Source organism: Rhincodon typus, chromosome 31, assembly GCF_021869965.1.
Source record: "Rhincodon typus isolate 14 chromosome 31, sRhiTyp1.1, whole genome shotgun sequence".
Classification (NCBI taxonomy): Eukaryota; Metazoa; Chordata; class Chondrichthyes; order Orectolobiformes; family Rhincodontidae; genus Rhincodon; species Rhincodon typus.
The window spans coordinates 28,680,643-28,700,406 of record NC_063362.1 but is presented as its reverse complement, the minus strand read 5'-3'; the positions used below and the strand labels follow the sequence as shown (position 1 = coordinate 28,700,406).

At 36.8% G+C, this 19,764-nt stretch overlaps 2 protein-coding genes across 2 annotated transcripts in view; one reads left to right on the top strand and one right to left on the bottom strand.

Moving 5' to 3' along the window:
* mtor (mechanistic target of rapamycin kinase) overlaps positions 1–19,764 on the bottom strand; it is a 358,206-nt gene that overhangs the window by 204,737 nt on the left and 133,705 nt on the right. The window lies entirely within an intron of this gene.
* LOC109935737 (angiopoietin-related protein 7-like) lies at positions 1,748–11,063 on the top strand. The gene is made up of 5 exons (XM_020534378.2): positions 1,748–2,129; positions 8,391–8,491; positions 9,481–9,675; positions 9,914–10,112; positions 10,881–11,063. Exons 1-5 carry the CDS (start codon positions 1,748–1,750, stop codon positions 11,048–11,050), a joined length of 1,047 nt encoding a protein of 348 aa, XP_020389967.2. The 3' UTR covers positions 11,051–11,063.

The window sequence follows — 19,764 nt, the reverse complement described above, 5'->3', positions numbered from 1 at the left end:
TACCTCACATTTACCCTGTCAAGCCTCCAAAGAAACTTGTATGTTTCATAAGGTCATCCCTCATCCTTCTAAATTCTATTCAGTACAGGTCCAAACTACTTCATGTCTCCTCATAAGAAAATCCCTCCATACCTGGAATCAACCTGGTGAACATACTCTGGACTACCTCCAATGCCAGTATGTCTTTCCTTTGATAAGTAGGCCAAAACTGCTCTCAGTATTCTCATTGTGATCTAACTTAACGTCTTGCATAGTTTTTCCAAGACTTCTATATTTTCATACTCCATTCCCTTTGAAATAGAGGCCAACAGTCCATTTCTCCTCCCCATCACCTGCTGAACTTGGATGTAGCTTATTGAGATTTATACATGAGAATTCCAAAATCCATCTGTGCTGCAGCTTTTTGCAGACTTTCTCCATATAAATAATAATCATCTCTACTATTCATCCTGCCAAAGAGCATAACCTCATTTTTAGGATGGCAACCTGTAACTTATGGAGAGACACAGGGATTAGTGATGGAGTTGCTATTATTTACAATATATATTGACATGGATGAAGGAAGTGAATGTACCATAGCCAAGTTTGCAGATGATACAAAAATAGATGGGAAGGCAAGTAGTGAGAATGGGACAAAGAGTCTATGGAGAGATCAAGACAGGTTAAGTGATAGGGTAAAATCTTGTGAGATGGGATGTAATATGGGAAAATGTGAGGAGATGTATCTGAAATTCTGAAAGAGCTGGCTTTGATTTACTGTTTGCAATATTATTTAAAGCAGTTTATCTTAAATTTCAGTTAAACATGTGAAGTACATCACAAAATAAAAATGCAGGCAACTTTTAAAACATAATTTTGATTACAAATGAAGACTGCAGGATAAATCTGCAACATGAGTCCGATGTTGTGGCTAACCTCAATAAAATGTATATCAGCTGCACAAGTAAGTGAAACAGTATGTTGCTTAAGTATTTTAGCAGTCTAAAGTAATCACCTTATAGCACTCTGTCTGCACAAAAAGGCAAACTGCTGACTTTTTTTGTTTTGTTACTTTTCAAAACATATTTCTTCTAACATGCTGTACAATAGATTTTATGTTTAAAAACTCATTGAAACCCACAAGATAAATGTGAATATTTGCGTGTGGTATACCATTGGAAGTTATTCCTCAACTGTACTAATAGCTTTGAATAGTTTAACTCATCACAGCATGTATCTATAAGAAATGAGGGGGGAAAGAATAAACTTGCTTCTACCTTCCTCCGCAACACTGGTAATATAATATCAAGAAAAGCTGACAGGACTGAAGTCCTTTACTCGCCAAACCTCAAACAAAAGGCATCCTTCTCCCAAAGAAAGCTCCAGCCCACATTCCTGTCAGCACCTGAGGCTAATTGATGGACTGGGAGGAGCATGCCACATGCGCAGGGAATGGGAGGGGCACAGACTAAAAACGCATTAGGTATTTAAGATGCTGTGTCTGGGCTATTTCCAAGACTGCCTACATTTTTCAGAAAAGGACAGCAGGAATACTTAAAGCGAGCAAGTTTCAATCTTTACTGGATGAAGTGCACAAGAGGAATTTCTCTCAAAGAGCTTCTAATTATTCTGAACTACTAAAAAAAAACTTTGAAACACTCGGACAAAGTAGATCAGTAGTTTTGTTAATGTTTTTGAAAACGTAATCCAAAGTGGCAAGTGTTTAAACTCAAGGACAAAAGATTTTTATATTAATTAATTTCCAAAGATGACGGTCAAAAATTGGTTTTGGCTTCTTTCATTCATTTTGCTCCTCTGCATCGTTTCTCCAAGTTATAGCCGTGTTCAGAAAGCACCCCGGAGAAGGGGAGCTGCAGGAGGACTCAACATTCTGAAACTCATGACCTGCTGTGATGATCTTAAAGAGCTGAAGATCCAGGTGGCCAACCTGACTAGCATTCTGGCTGAGCTCAGTAGGAAACAGGAGACTGACTGGATAAATGTAGTCATGCAAATGATGGAAGTGGAAAATGGCTATCGGCAGATGGAATCTCGCATTACAGAAGCTGAAGGAAAATACTCGGAAGTCAACAATCGGATAGACATTATTCAGCTTCAAGCAGCCCAAACAGTTACACAGACATCAACAGGTAAGAGTAGATTATTCTGATGAGTGAGTGATGGGAAGGAAGATGTTATTAAATGTATTTGTCATAAGGTCGGATATGGAATTAATAATCACAGGCAGTTGAAATTTAACTTCTAAAAAGGTGCTTTAGCCATTGAAAAAATATTAAAAGCTCTTCAGTTTGAAAATAGTTACTGTTATTTCTCTATAGTTGAAATTAATCAGAAAGATAATACTTCACATTTATATATCAGTATTATGAAGAAACAGCTCACATTGATTAACTATGAACAACAACTACTTGTAAATCGCATTTAACACAGTAAAATATTCCAAGAGACTTTACAGGAGCATTATCAGACAAAGCTTGACAAATGAAAGCCAAATTTCTACTTAATAAAACACAGCTGTATAATGTAGTCTGGGTTTTCCCAATTTTCTTGAGCGAGATCCCAGTCAAACGCGTATATCATTTGGAAAACTTTCAATTATGTGGACAATGGATCACAAAAAATAAATCAGGGATCATATTTGAACTGAAAGAGCACAATTAATTCTTCTCCAAAAAATACAAGTGCCTTTGAACTCACTCACCCCAAATCAAACTCTCCAAAATCTGTGAACAAGGCTACTAACTAGTTTTCCATTTTACTTATTAACAGATTTCATTTCACTATATTTTCTTTCTGCAAGAACCTACACTAAAATAGAGCAGTTCTTTCAATATTTTTTTCTGACTTGTTAAAGTAATCGACAAGACACTAAATTTTAATTGGTTTGTATATAAAACAAAATTAAATTGTTCATTCATCGTTTATAGAAGGTCGATATATTTAATGCTGCCAGTACATGACATGGAGTTACTCAAGTAACTACAGTTTGAGTTGATTTTGCCCCAAAGAGCTATCATGTTCAAATTACATTCTGTTTTAGCACAAAATATATCAATGCTAAATTTGAACAGTCTAAAAAATTTCAAAAATTCTGTTATCACATAATGTACTTAAATGCTGCAATAATCACATTTATTTTTACTTCAAAATTACAAAACTTTTCAAATCAACTGCAATAGTGAGAACAGAGATGCATACTGGCAAGTTAGTTTTTTTTTCTTTTTATCTGTAAGGTCGAACTTTGTGGGATAAACTTTCTCCTCATATGAAACTAATTTTTTTTAAAAATCATTCATTCCTATCGCATTTTATGTAATGGCTGAATTTATGTGTATTCTAAACTTAAAATGGCAAAGGCAAGCCTGGTTTCCTCCCCACCACTTGAAAAGCAGGGGCAGGGCATGAGTGACAAGATCATGATGGGATCCCAGGCTGCATTCAACAGTGTATATGTTGCAAACTTGTGAACCACGATTGTATTGTAATGGTCAGGAACCCCACTTTTCCATTCAATGGCTCAAATTTCCTCAAAGCAGAACTTATCCTGAAGCTTTTAGCTTTGACAAGTTAGTGAAACTACCAAAGGACTTTCTATCTCCAATCTCAAAACAGAAATCCATGCCTGACAGCTCCTGCCTGTACATTGCATGTTTAACAGTCCAGTTGCAAACTCATATTTGCATATGTAGCTGGAGTCCATACAAAGAACACTCACATTCCATTCAGAGACCTTGAGCCTGTGATTCACATGATTCTATCAGACACTGAGTCAAAGAAGACAAGAAATCGCAGTAATCTTGCATTCTCACCAGCTAGTGAAGCAGATCAAATGGCATACTTTCACTATTCAATCATTATCTGAAACAATGCCTGAAAGGATCTCGCTTCTCACCTCACCTAAAGAAGTCAGAAAGATTCTGGAATCATTTATACATTTATTGAATTTCTGATCCAATATTGAGAAAATAGGTCCAGTACACTGCTCTCCCTCTTTTACGTTAAACTCCGAGATTCAGCTTCTATTGACACATTGAGCTCTGTGAAATCAGGAATGGTCTCCATCCATTCAGTCCACTGAAACTGGAATCATTAACTCAACAATATTCACAGTTCCACATTTTCACATTTAAGCTGCTAGGTTGTTTACGTTATTTAGTTCTGCTATAGATGAAGACCCAATTGTCTGTACTGCCTGCAATGCAGAAGGACAAAACTATCAATAGGGATCAATAGTAGCATTCTTGTCTCAGTTGCAGATCCAAACCCAATTCCAAGGCTACGGTGACACATTTATACAGTGCAACAATTACCCAGAACTGTCAGGGTGTCATCTTTTGAGTGAGACATTAAAGTAAGGTTCCATGCAGCTATTCAGATGAATGCAAAATATCCAATGGCACTCTAGACAAACTTTCTGCCTTGAAAAGAAAGTGGCCCTTATATTTTTATTGCCTGTGCCACTTTACCATTAGTAAAATGTAAGTTGGATTTCTATAAATATTAGCAAACTAACTTTGGAGGTAACAACATCAAATTTAATCTTAAACTAACTGGATCAATCTGACACCAATTGTATTTTACTGTCAATTACCTAGCCATTTAATGGATTTTGTTTTAAAAATGACATATTATTCAATATGACAATATTGCTCTGTTGCTGTCATTTTCAAACTGCACCCCTCAGCAATAACTTAAGCAGAAGGGATGGAAAATAAACTAACATTTTAGCCTTTTTGTGTTCTAATATTTATAGAAGTATTTATCAACATTACAGTACATTACAATGAGGAGAGCTCGGTGAAATTTTAAAATCAGTTTGCCATTTCACAAAATTCAAAGTAAAGATGTTGGCAGTTTTTTGGAGGGGGTAAGAGGAGGGAGAGAGGGTGGGTGGGAAGTTGGGGAGGGAGTTTGGTGGTCGACCTATTCTGCAAAATAAATGAGCTGTTAAATAGGTTTAAAATAACTGGAAAAGGTTTCAGTCAGAATTAAGTTTCTTTTTAAACATCTAAGACATTCAACCAATATAGTGCCATCTGATTGAAGCACTAAAATAGACCTCAACAGTTGACAGATTACAGACATTTACACCGCAATGATCTAAAGATATGTTCTACGGCTGAAGCATGCTTCTGAACCCGAAAAAGTGAAAAGACAAAATTTCTGAATTTTGTGTGCAGTTCAAAATTACCACTTATATATTAAATTCTGCAAATCGTAATTGCAACAGTTACAAAACAATTCTATCGTAGGTGGTTAAAAACCATTTTACTGAAGAAAGGTACAGCCTCATTTGTGATATGTTTGATGACTGGAAGAGCCTGACAAGTGTCCTTACTGTTTAGACTTGCTCAGGAAATATGGCCATTTGATTATGTCATTGAAGGATGCTCACCATCTCTGGATTAATAATCAGATGAGTGTGACTTCAGTGAAAGATGAGAAAAACAAGAGACAAAAATAACTTCAAGATAATTATTAAGGATCGCAAAATGTGCAATTATAAAAGTTATTATTGATGCAGATAGCACATTGAGGGAAATATAAATATTATGTAAGGTGGAAAGACCCATCTATCCACAAGATCCAGAGGCTATTTTCATTAACATACAATCAAATTGTTTGAGCGAATTGCTGCAACAGTTGTTAAACCATTTGACTCTAAAATGATTATAATTTGTAATAATCCTAGAAATATCCAACTGCTCAGTCAACTTATGATATTTCAATGCACTACTGCCTCACAGCGCCAGGGACCCAGGTTCAATTCTAACATTGGGTGACTGTCTGTGTGGAGTTTGCATGTTCTCCGTGTCTGCGTGTGTTTCCGCCAGGTGCTTCGGTTTCCTTCCACAGTCCAAGGATGTGCAGGTTAGGTGGACTGACCGTGCTAAACTGCCCTGTAGTGTCCTAGGATGTGCAGGCTAAGTTGATTAGCTATAGCAAAATGTGGAGTTACTGGGATAGGGTGGGATGCTTTCTGGAGGATTGGTGCAGACTCGATGGGACAAATGGCCTCTTTCTGCATTGAAGAGATTCTATGATTCGATGACATTCTATAACCGTACAATGAAAAGGTTGTTTCATTTTTGGGAAACAAATGACCAAACCAAATTGTTACTTCCAAGATAACCTCAGACAGTTAGAAAGATTACATAAAATCTAGAACAAAAATACTTACACATCTTATTGTAATATATCAGCATCAAATCAGAAGTTATTTCACATTTTCATACACGAGACACTCCATTTACAGAACAGGCAACAGAACATCGGCCATGTACACAAAAGTTTATACATGGGCACAATTCAATTGTCTTCTAATGTTGCTATCTTCTCGAAGTAGAACTAAAGTATTGGCTCAAACATCCATACTTTATGCAAGACACATAGAAAATAATGTTGGCAGCCATGTTGCTAGGGAAGCCTCAACAATTCAATCAAATAATGTTCCCAAAATACCTATGTATGGGGAAGCTTTTTCAACAGCAAAGTGATTGGAAGCAAGAAACCAAGTTGGTGTATGCCCTTCCTGGTCCAAGAGTCCTAATGCCAACTGCAGTACCTCATTTGGTACCGAAGTTCAAATCAGCCACTTCAGTATAGGAAGTAAATGTAAAAGAAGTGTCAAGTATCTGAAAGACCAAAATTGTTCTGCTTCAGTTATTCGAATGACAAAAATTATCTGGCTGCATATTTCCCTTTCTGGAGCACCAGCAGTTCTCTGCCGTAATGACACTATGTTCAACTTCTCTTAGGACTCCAGAGTTCTATAAATAATGTACTTTCCCTTTTTGTTATTTCTGTGTCTAATCTATGAAGTGTGCTCATATTTATTTAAACTTCCACTGAACAACCCAGCCCTGCAATTTTCCTTTACTCTGGACATCTGACAAGCCACAACTTTGCGTACTGAACCATATTTTGGAAACAGTTCAAATGAACAGCAACTGGCATTGCTGAACTGAAGAATACATACAAACCAACATACCACTACCCTAACCCAATCATGATAAATCACTTTCGACAGTCAGAGTGCAATGAAAATTTAAGTTTTCTCGAAGTTAATGTTAGATTTTTTTAAAATCAGATGGGGGTATTGGAAAACTTAGTTCTCAAAATCTTCACAAAATTAAATTTAAAACTGGATGTGTCTCCAAGTTAAGTTACATCAAAAACTATTCATCACCATAAATTAAAATGGGTTTAATTAGAAGTGCATACATCTGACTTCAGTTAGGTTTGCACTGTCTTCACATGTAACAGCCAGTATCTAACGTATAATTGGAGTGAGTCTTGACTGTTCCAACCTTTGAACTCATAAAGATTAAATAATTAATTTGTTCCAGTTAGTAAAAATACAGAAAAGCTATAAATTTGCATGGCTGAGTTATTTCTATCAACAGGGGTCAGGTACACTCACTGGTTTGTTTTGTTTTGAAAGACGAAAACAGTATTTAAACCAAGTCACTCAAATTAGCCTTAGACAGCAGTATACAGAAAATTCATGCAAAGCAAATCACAGGGTATTCTCCTGTGTGTCAATGAAGCGTAATTTGTGGATCTGAATATCAAAGAGGCAGGTGAATACATAGTCTTTATTTTAAAAAAAATTTAACCAGACAGTAGTTAACGTACTGACCAAATTGTCCTTGGATCCACTGGAAGGCTGCCATTATCAACACATTTAGGAGAGAACTGGATAAGTACCTTGTGAGGAAGGGTTCAGGAGCTATGAGATACAGAGTAAAATGTAGTAATTCATTTATGATGTCTATACACCTGGACTTGTTGGGCCGAAGGGCCTGTTTCCACACTGTAGGGATTCTATGATTCTATACATTCTGACAAAAGGAGAAGAAGACGACATTTGAAACAAAATTGACTGAAAACAAAGTTAAATTAGGATGAAATGAGCAGTTTAATTCAGATGGTTATAGCAAAACACAAGTCTGTACCCACAGGAAAATAATGCCAATGTAATGCGTACAAAATTTACATAGGAATAACATACAGAATATTTCAAAGTGACCTGTACATATGCTGCATTTGCTAATATTTCCACAGCTAATATTTGAAAGATTAAAAAAAATCTCAACTAATTTCAGTGCTTTCTTACTGTAATGGATTTTGTAACTATTTAGTGTCGTTTCATTGACAGTGATTAAGAGAATAAATGGAATTTTCCTGGTCAAGTGAGTACTGAATATCAGCACAGATTTCAATCACAGTTCCATTTGTACCTCTCATTATGGAAAATGTTTTATAAAGATATTATTAGAAAGAAGGCCACTCTTTATTTTTGCTCAAATATACGCAGTAACAATAACAGTTTGACTTAAAACATGGGAACTCGAATAGTAATGCAGTCGTTAATCTCTTGTTCATAGATGCCATGTATGACTGCACATCACTCTACCAGAAGAATTATCGAATATCTGGAGTATACAAGCTGCCTGCCGACGAATTCCTAGGAACTCCAGAATTTGAGGTTATACTGCTTGAAATAAACATCCTTTACTTTTGTCATCTTTTGCACATGCTTCACTGTCACAAAATATTTAAATTGATGGATTGCAATACACAAACATTTGTGAAGATTATACTCTGGTATGAGAATTGTCCATGAACACTAAATATATTGTCTCTTCATTTTACTGATCATTATAAACATTGTAAATTTGACCTATACATTTTATGGATTTTATTGTTGAAAGAGGGGATATGTCCTGTGAGTGCTCCAGACTAAGAATTTTAAATCAAAACATTACTGCAGATGAGCAACAACACTTCTGTTCTTTTAATAATTAATACTTAATGCATTTTCAGATATCTTTATCCAAGTTAAACTAAAGCTTGCTTCAATTATTCAAATCCATTTTAATTTATGAGCTCACTGTCAATCAGGAAATTTTCATTCATTTGCTTTTTGCCACGGACAATGAAATCAGACTGAAAAGATGCAAAGTTCCATAACAGGAAGAAAGCAGCAACTATTTTCTTTAAAAATTTGATTAATCCAGTAGCAGGAATCCGTGAAAAGAATATAATTTAATAGAAGTAGAATACAATGAACTGGAAATATACGGTCTGCTAGCATTTGCAAACAGAATAATCATAATCGGTGCCCACATTCTCCCACCTTAAATCAATTAATTAATTTAGGATTACATTTGAAACATTACCATCTCATTTTGTTTTTACAAGTTACTTTGATTTTATTTTTACAGTAAATTGTCCTAATTTTTATTTCTAATTTCCAGCATTTCAAATTTGTTCATTGAGATCTTTTACATAATGCTTTCAATTGGGCTTACCAAACAGGAAATCCAAATGATGAGGCAATAGGTTATGGGCCCAAACTTAGATGAGTAAATGACGCTTTGAATCTTATTACCAGAGAGTGAAAGTCTAGTTAATAGCATCAGTTTTCAAGATTACTCTTTATGATGTGTTGAATATTTATTTGGACTATTACAGGTATACTGTGACATGGAAACTGGAGGTGGCGGCTGGACTGTTATACAACGTCGAAAAGTTGGACTAAGCTCTTTCCACCGTGACTGGAAACAGTACAAGCGAGGCTTTGGCAACATCCGTGGGGACTTCTGGCTGGGCAATGATCACATTTTTCGGTTAACTAGGCAGCCAAGCATACTCAGAATTGATATGGAGGTAACCCATTAGAATTTCTACTTATTCATTTTTCCAAAATAATGATTTCTATTTCAGCTGAAATATTTAACGAACAGAATTGGACACAGTAAGTCATGTAACATTTAAATTTGCACCTTAAAAAGTGAAATATAAACTAAATGTGAATTAATACATTCATTAAATATTTACAATGTGCTGGTAACAATTTGTATCAATGTAAGTGAACTGTTTAATTACTTGACTTATGTAACAATAGGACTGGGAAGGACATACTTGTTATGCAGAATACGACTACTTTTCAATAAGCGATGAATTGAACAGCTACAAATTAATAATTGGAAATTACAATGGGACAGCCAAACGGGACTCACTCAGATACCATAACAATACTGCCTTCAGTACAAAGGACAAAGACAATGACAAGTGTGTGGACAACTGTGCATATTTCCGCAAAGGTAAGAGCCAATAAGTAAACATAAAGAAAATAAGATTTTGTTGCGCTCTTGATGGATCATAGAATTTTCAGTTAGTGTCCATTTATACAATGCTATATTAAAATTAAGTTACAGAAGGAAAACAATAACCTTCCACAAAATAATAATTCATTACACTGGGCATATCTGATCAAAAATAGAAAAACCCTTTAACAGTAATGCTTGCTAAGAAATGTGAAAATATATTGCATAATTGGGGTGGCACGACGGCACAGTGGTTAGCACTGCTGTTTCACAGCGCCAGGGACCCGGGTTCAATTCCAGTCTCGGGCAACTGTCTGTGTGGAGTTTGCACATTCTCTCTGTGTCTGCGTGGGTTTCCTCCGGGTGCGCCAGTTTCCTCCCACAGTCCAAAGATGTGCAGGTTAGGTGGACTGGCCATGCTAAATTGCCCGTAGTGTTCAGGGATGTGTAGATTAAGGGAATGGGTCCAGGTGGGATGCTCTGGGGGTCAGTGTGGACGTGTGGGGCCGAAGGACCTGTTTCCACACTGCAAGGATTCTATGGTCTATGATCTATAATCTATAATCTACTAAATATTAGTGAATTCCATGAATACATTGCAAAGAAAAATTTTGACTGCCCTGGAAAGACCACTGTGACTACCTGGCTCTTCTGATTTTGAAAAATATGTTACCATCTATCACCTTCTCCGCTGCCTCCCTAATTTTTAACTATAAGAAATAATACCACAATTTATACAATGGCCTATTATCCTGTCTCCTGCAGGTGGTTACTGGTACAACTGCTGCACAGATTCCAATCTGAATGGAGTTTACTATCGTCAAGGACAGCACACTCAAAACTCTGATGGCATCACATGGTACGGCTGGCGTGGTTCAAATTACTCACTGAAACAAGTTGAAATGAAGATTCGCCCTCAAAGCTTCAAGCCCTGAGCACTAGACAATTTCTGACTTCATAAATGGGAAATTTAACAGTTAGTAGTGCAGTTTCCTACAGAATTATGGACTGATGGATTTCTCAATGCATAGCTTTTGAGATGTTCCTTTCATCTCTCTGCTAAATCATTCACATGCAATTATATGTCTGAAAATAATTACAGAATTAAGTGAAAATTACTAGCTGCCCTAAGGGGGTCTTTAAATATACAAAAGAGAAATTAAATACGGTTTTAAAATTTTACAGCAGAAATGTCACTGTGGTCATCAATAGGATTAAACGATGTGAAAGTTAATTTCACAATCTGAAATAAAATGCAAATTTAAGAATTAGAGAGCAGACTACTCCAAAGAAAACGTTGAAGCTCATTTCTCAGATATAACAAAAAAAATGCAAAAACATGAACTGCCTCTCCCCAAACCCAAAGGTTTATGCATGAATCAGTGGTTCATAAGAAAAATATATTTTCCCACTAGCAATGTAGGTCCTTAACATCAAATCAGATTGCTTGGAGAGCAGGACTGAAGTATCAGAGCAGATGGAACATGGCAATATATCAAAAATGCTTTTTAAGATGTAATTTGTCATCGATTTGGTAGCACTAGAATCAATTAGGCATTTTTTCTTTAACTTGCATCAAGCTTGGAGCTAAAAAAAATGATAATCGGTTATGTCCAGTTACTAGTGACAAATGTTGACAACTTTGAAGAAGTTACATTTAACCAGGGAAATGCAGTTTCTAAATACATTTTATTCTACTTAAAGTAGATTTAGGCTGTGAAGGCTAGCTGTTGACATATATGTAACGGTTTATTTTCTTCAATCTGGGCTGCATATGCTTCCATGGGACAAAGTAATATGCCCTGTTTCCAAAATATTTTCTGGTTTTACTTGATTATTCTTGTCACTATACTTCTCAATGTCAAGATCTGAAAAACAGGGTTGGACTGATAATGCATTTTACTTAACTGGAAAAGTATACAGAGATTCACATTCAGAACCATAGTAACACTGAAATGCTAGCAAATTCATCAAATTAAGAGATTGTTTTGTGGGTTTCAGTACTTGCCCATACTGACGAAGGGATGCCAACAATTCGTGAACTAAGCTATTAACATAGCCTAGTTGCAACCAGTTTAGAATCTTTCTTTTTAATTCATTCATGATGACAGGGTCACTATGCCAGCATTTATTGCCTATTGGGCAGTTGAGACTCAACCACAATGCTGTGGGTCTGCAATGGATTTGTGGTCATCATTAGATTAATTCAGATATTTAACTGAATTCAAATTCCATCATGTGCTGTGGCGGGATTCCTCTCTGGGTCCCCAAAACATTACCTTGATTAACTGTCCAGCAATAATACCACAAGGCAATCGCCTCCCCATGTTCGCTAGCACAATTTCATGGCAAACACCGTTGAAAGTGACACCTGGTTTGAGAGTAGTCCAAGTTCAACGTCACCACCAGCTATTTAACAAACTAGTGTAAATCTTGGTAAGAAGGCTGAGAGCATCACCTCTGATCTCCTTACCTACTGTAATGGGTCTACACATCTTGTTCCAGATTGTTGCTCCCAAACAGTATGCTGTTTCCCTTGGTGAAAATGTTTTGAAAAATCAGCCCCTTGTCAAAATTCAAAATATTCTGGGGTGTACCTGTTTTGAGTGGGGTGAGTTGGGTGTCAAAGTAACACCTCCAATACAAAATAATCCACATGACTTTAGCAATTGTGCATATTCACGTAACTTCTATATTGCTAACTGTCCTTTCGTATACTGAAATTAGACAATTTGTGACCTGTCAGTTTTATTGGGCTGCAGTTGGTGGACAACTTTTGTTCACCTTAGAGATTGGAATGTATGTACTTGCACAGGAATATTAGCATATTCAGCTGAGTAAACTTACACCTTCTCCAGCACTTTGATAAAGCTAGTCCATGAGGTGCCAAAAGAATACCTAAATTAGGTATACATCACAAGATAATTCAGCTTTTAACTGGGGCCAATATTCATCTTAGTGTCAGGGTTTAATGTGGTTATCAACAGCTAGTTATCACATATGAGTTTGAGACAGAAATTATTTATTTTCTACTGTTATTAAATAGCTCTGTTTGCAAATTGCAGTTTAATAGAAATTAACAAGATTTATTGTGCTTTATTGGTAAAATTTGTGCAACATTTAATAGATAAGTTTGTACCTTATTTAGGAAAACAATTAAATACTACACTTCCGCATTATTTAAATTACTTTACTAATATTGATTATTACATTATAAACACATACTTAAGCTCATTTTGAAAACTGCAATGGCAAATAAGAACTTCCCAAAATAAAACTTTTTAAAGTTTGCTTCATTATTATGAGACTGCTTGTAATAAACTTGTACCAAATTCCTTAGTCCCATGCAGCTAACCACAAATTAACTTGATTTTGTTTAATCTGTTGAATTCCAGCAATGCTGGTACACTGCAGTGGGACATACCAAAGCAGAGCTTATTGTTTCCTTACCTTACAATTATACAGCAAGCTTTATTAAAACCAAGGTCATTTGTGCAAGGCCACTAGAAAAATGGAAGAACTAAAAGACTGATGTTGAAAGTATTACTGGAAGTAATATCCTATTAAATGAATTGGCCAGTTAATTATATCAAATTCCCTGAGAAAACTTTTTCAAAAATACTCATTTCAAAACTCAATTTAGAAACTAACTCTCAGAAAACACTCAAATATACTGCAGGTATTTAAATTACACTAATTTAATATTAAGTGAGACCTGGTTCATTTGTTCATTCCAGCAGTCAGAAGTACCACTTTACCCACCCAACATTGTCAAGGAAGTTTCAAACATTCCGCAAAAAATCCCAAGCCTTATGCTTTAAACTTGTTTTTAATAAAGAGTTTCATTGAAGGAATGGAGTAACATGGTCGTTGAAAACAGGAAAGACTCGCAAGTAACTTGCACAACCAGGTTAGGGAGTACTGTCCGCAAGAGTTCAGCAGTAATATGAAATTAGCTTTTTTTTCTACTATTTGCACTCTAACAATGGCGCTGCCATCATTGAATTCCCACCATCATCATCCTGAAGGTTACCATTGACCAGAAACGCAACTGGGCTAGCTGTAGAAATACAGTGTCTACAAGAGCAGGTCAGAGGCTTGGAATACTGCTGCAAATAACTCATCTCCTCACTACCCAAAACCTGTTCACAATCTACAAGGCACAAGTCAAGAGTATGATGGAATACTCCCCACATGCACAGATGAATGTAGCTCCAACAATACAAGGAGCTTGGCACTGCATCCACCCCCTCCACCACCAACGCTCAGTAGCAGCACTGTGTACAATCTACAAGATTCAAGGTATAAATTCATCAATGCTCCTTAGACAGCACCTTTCAAACTCTTAACCACTGTCACCTAGAAGGACAAAGGCAGCAGATAATGGGAACACCACCACCTGTAAATTCCCCTCCAAGCCACTCACCATCCTGACTTGGAAATATATCATCATTCCTTCAGTGTTGCAGGATCAAAATCCTGGAACTCTTTCTAATGGCCTTGTGTATCTACCTACAGCAATTAGAGAAGGCAGCTCACCATCACTTTCTCAAGGGCAACTATAGACAGGTAATAAATGCTGGCCCAGCCAGTGATGCCCACGTCCCATGAGTGAATATAAAGAAAACTCACTATAACATCTTGTACAACATTCCACAGGAAACTCATCTGACAATCTAGCTGCATTGACAATTACTATACCTCATCTTAGATTGGAGAAGCTGGAACTGTTTTCCTCAAAGAAAGGAATGCTGAAAGAATACTTGATGGACGTATTCGAAATCATGAGGGATCTGGACAGAGTAGATAGGTAGAAACTTCCCACTTATAGATCAAGAACAAGAGGGCACAAATTTAAAATAATTGACGAAAGAAACAGAAGTTGTATAGGGAATAAAAAAAGTTTCACGGAACGAGTGGTGTCTGAAAGGGAATTGGACTGTAATCTGAAAAGGAAGAATATTCTAGGTTGCGGGAAAGGTGGGACAAAGACACCAGAGAAATTGTTCATTTGGAGAACCAGTGCAGACATGATAGGCCAAATAGCCACCAACTGTGCTGGGGCAATTCTGTTACCTTGAACAGATTTGCCCTTCCCAAAAATAAAACCCACTTGACTAAATGTTCTTTAAGGGCAGAAGTAGTTGTAGACAACATGATTGCAGCTTTTATTTTCAAGAGAAACCGATACATATTATTAACAGCATATAAAAACACATTAACAGTTTTTTTCAGTTATGTCATAAAGTTATGCATCTATTACAGTTGTCTACCGCATATGTAATTTGATCTATTTAATACACTATGCCAAGGCTCAACCAGGAATAATGACCACATAGGTGAGGTCTTCACAGGGAAGATGACAAAGTTAAAACTAGTTTTACGAAAGGAATCAACAACTTTATAACTGTTGCTTTTCAAAAAAAATCTGCTTTTTTGTTACAAAGAAAATTAGTATTAAGGATTTTTTTAAAAATATATATCGCATGCTTAATAAAATTCCAAACTCTCAGCATGCAACAGAACTTAAAAGTTTTGGCTGATGCGCATGATGAACAGTTACTTTGGTCAAGGCAAACTGAATTATTGTTAACAAGATATTCTGTTCTATTGTTTTTAAATTGTGCAAAAAATATGAATGGACATAAAGGCAAACAGGTAGTTGATTAAAAATGCATAGCTCATTAGATTCTTTGCGAAAAATGTCAATGGAGAATTTTTTTTTTGGCTTGATTTGCAGCATGTTTTGTTAAAACAATTCAAGCTTTGCAATTTGCTTCTTTGCATAAGGTACGTGCAACTTACTAGAAACTGTTAGCACATTTCTAGACTAAAGTATCAATAATAGGCAATTTATAAAGGATTCATTTTATTATTATTTTGTGACCATGTGCTTTTATTTGCTTCAAGAAAGTAAACTTCTTAGTGAGAAATAGATACCAATTTGTATAAATAGGAATTCATTTGGGGCTTCGCACAACTTGTTGTGTAATGTGTAAAATAGCAAAATAAAGTTATTAATGCAGTTATGTACAACCTCACTGCATTGTACAAGTCTAACTTTGATTTAGAACAAGTTTCTCCTTAGAGGTACATCATACCTCAAAGAGTGATACTTTTTTCTCCAGCAAACTAAGAACGTAGTGTACCATATTAGTATGAGTTTTGCAGTTTTTATGAACAACATTAAACATTTCATAAACAAATGAAGAAAAGGAGACTGGCTTTCCATTATTTACTTGCTGAATGTGAATCCCTGCACCCAAGTGATTGCCTCCTTATTTGCTGAGTTTAAGGTGATTAGACTGGCATAACATCTCTACAGGGGACACTATACTACACATGTAGACAATAAATATATATTGGGGAACAATGGATCAGCATTTATGCCACATTCCCTGTCAGAACCAGAAGCCAGCTAGGAAGCAAATGATCTTGCAAGCCAAGTGAATTCCAAAAGAAAACTAAATTACCCTTCACAGAATCCCAGTCTGCCCAAAACCATTAAACTCAACACAGAGCAAACCTCTGGCTTTGTGCAATAAGGTGTACTCTCCAAATCTTACAACTTAATGTTGAGGGTTTATCTGCCACCATGTGAAATCTCATCAGATGTCTTTCTACCCAACACTCCACTAATATCAAAAGACTCATTTAGAACTGAAGAGGAGGATACTATTACATCAAAGGTTTTGACCTACGCTGCTATTCCCTTCCTAGTAAACTATTTTTCTGCATGAGCAATAAATAGCTCAGAAGTAAAGAGGAGTAGTCACCAAGGAACCAGGAAGATTAAATGGAAAAAAGTTTAGAACAGATACTTTCAACATATGACAATTATAATTTGTTACATTATCACAAAGATTTTGACCATTGGTGAAGAAGCAACTGTCTGCTAATTGATATTCACTTGTGACTTTGCATAATCAACTCAGAAATGAAAGCTCTAATTTTCTAGAAGCCCAAGTGGTAAAGAAGCCACTGGTATAGTGTTCAGCCTTGAAACTTTAGACCTAATTTCCAGGCTGTGATGAGTTATTAATCTAAACTAACATTAATTATGCTGCAATGATTGACCTAGAACTGGGATCGAGAAAATAAGCCAGGGTTCCTACCATATCATTATCCAATATCTCAATGACATTTGTGGATACAGCTCAGGTAATGATGTGCACTGCAGAGTTGAAAAGTCATCTGATAAAGTGTGTCGGGGAGTTCCATCTTTCAAACCACAGCGAGGGACCCACATCAGAGTGGGACTCAAACCGAGTAAACAATAAATTAGGTTCACACGGAAATGGGATTCTTTAAGTAAGGTTTATAGCAACTAGTAAAGTGTATTAAGTATTGATTGGATTTATCAGCACTAGTCAGTTTTAATAATAGGTCTAAGATTATTTTTAAGTCCATCAAAGTAAAATATAGTTAACATAAGTCAAGTAAAGTCAATGCATCACAGGGCAGCTCAGTTATGTGGAATGCATGGCCTGCAATATTTGGGGAGTCATAGATGCTACCAGGGACCTAGATGAGCACACGTGTGAGGAGTTAGCATATAAGCACTTATACTGCAGGCTAGGAACATGGAAACAAGATGGGAACGGATAACCACTAGGTAGTGGAAGAGAACCGGCTTGGGGTCTTCCGAGGTCTCACTCGCTAATTGGCTTTCTATTTTGAATACTGTTGAAAGCACTGGTTAATCAGAGGAGTGCAGTCACAACCACATTTATGGAACCATGGGTGGCACAGCTGTACGTGAAGAAGATGAAGAGGAGGAAAAACACAACGGTAACAGGGAATTTTGATAGTTAGAGAAACAAATAGCTATTTCTATGGCTATATACGTGACTCCAGATTAGTTTGTTGCCTCCCTGGTACAGGGGAATCACGTCTGGAGTGGGACAAAGGAGGTATTAGGTTCAGAGAGAGTGCATGTGTGTGGGTGGGAGGGGGTCCCACCAGTGTCAGGTTGGGGAGGATGTAAGTGGTCTAAGGAGGGTATAGTTGGGGTTCATTGAGGTAAGTGTAGGGTCAGTTGAATACTCAGGGGTTAGACTATGTATTTAATAGTTGAACTTTTTCTGAGTAATTAGTTAAGTAGTTTCATCATCTTCAATTTCCTGTGCAATTCCTTCGGAGTCTGGTATGATGGGGATTCCACAGTGCTCCCATTGCAACTCCCATCCACACTGAAATAAGGACTATTCAGCCATTAGAAAGTCTGGGAGTTAATATCAGTTCTAAAAGGGGAGAGGATCTAAGCAATTATTTTAATAAGAAAGGTTTAATATAGTGAATAGAATGCATTACATGAGATGCTACTCAAGACAAATCAACCACAGCACTTCTGCGAAAATATATTGGACACTTTGAAGAGTGTAGGGAAATAGGATTACACCAACTCCTGCATTGAGCCAATTCTTGGCAATAGGTATCTTATATAGCCTCTTTCTGGATTGACATTTCATTGAAAGAACAACCTTAAAAAGGTACAAAAACAATATATATAGAACCATTAAGCAGTCTATCACCGCACAAATCACACTGAACTTCAACATGCAATAATGCCAAGACAAGCAAATTCAGGCTTGTGCTTCCATATATTCCCCTTTTTTGACTTCAGGCTTTCCTCAGAAATGCTAAATAAATAGGATCACTATATTTTTAGTGGGGTAAAAGAACTGCTACATTGTGAACCTGGCAATCAAAACCAAACTATATTCCACCCACAGCACCCTCACCTCCCCCCAGGCAAATGACACGACTGTTACCTTAAATTCTAAATTAACAGGACATTTGCTAATTGTTTCATATAATTTGACATCCATACTTGTACAGAATTACAAGAAAAATTCTGCAGTAAAGTTAATTTCTACAGTTTCTTTTCCTGTTCCTCTATTGTCAATATTAAGTTGCTCAGATCAGGCCACATACAATATAACAACCACTATATGCATTGCAAAAAGGGCATCACTTAAGAAAAGCACCTCCTACTGCGCATCAATGACACGTTTAATATTCATTTTGGCCACCTTTCTCACATTAACAAAAGTCTGTCAACTTAGGCGAAATAGTTAGAATTTAGTACAGTTGGCCCAAGCAATGTAGCAACTGAGCTGTCTCTGCACAAAGAGATAACAAGGTGTAGAGCTGGATGAACACAGCAGGCCAAGCAGCATCAGAGGAGCAGGAAGGCTGACGTTTCAGGTCTAGACCCTTCTTCAGAAATGGGGTTAGACATTGTCACGGTTGGTGCCAAATTGGGAAGGCCTGAATGTGGACTGTAGTCCATTGGGGATGAACTGGTTCCGTAGGCAGGTACTAAGAAAGGTGATGTGGCTGTAGTACCTGGTTTGCTTCAGGACGTGGTCGAGCAGTTTCAAGGCCAAAGAGATTACGAGAGAGTTGCAGTGGGAGAGAGATCCACTGAGGTTTTTCCGGAGGGAGAAGGGTAACTTCTTCAGGGTAGGCATCCTTAGAAGAGGCTTCACAGTGGGGTTAAAATTGTTTCAGAGACAGTAGGAACTGCAGATGCTGGAGGATCTGAGATATCAAGGTGAAGAGCTGGATGAACACAGCAGGCCAAGCAGCAGCAGAGGAGCAGGAAGGCTGACGTTTCAGGCCTAGGCCCTTCTTCAGAAATGGG

Coding starts and splice junctions, on each gene's coding strand:
- LOC109935737 (XM_020534378.2), top strand. CDS start 1,748: ATGACGGTCAAAAATTGGTTTTGGCTTCTTTCATTCATTTTGCTCCTC. Junction 2,130..8,390: donor AGTTACACAGACATCAACAG/GTAAGAGTAGAT, acceptor TCTTGTTCATAG/ATGCCATGTATGACTGCACA. Junction 9,676..9,913: donor TACTCAGAATTGATATGGAG/GTAACCCATTAG, acceptor ATGTAACAATAG/GACTGGGAAGGACATACTTG.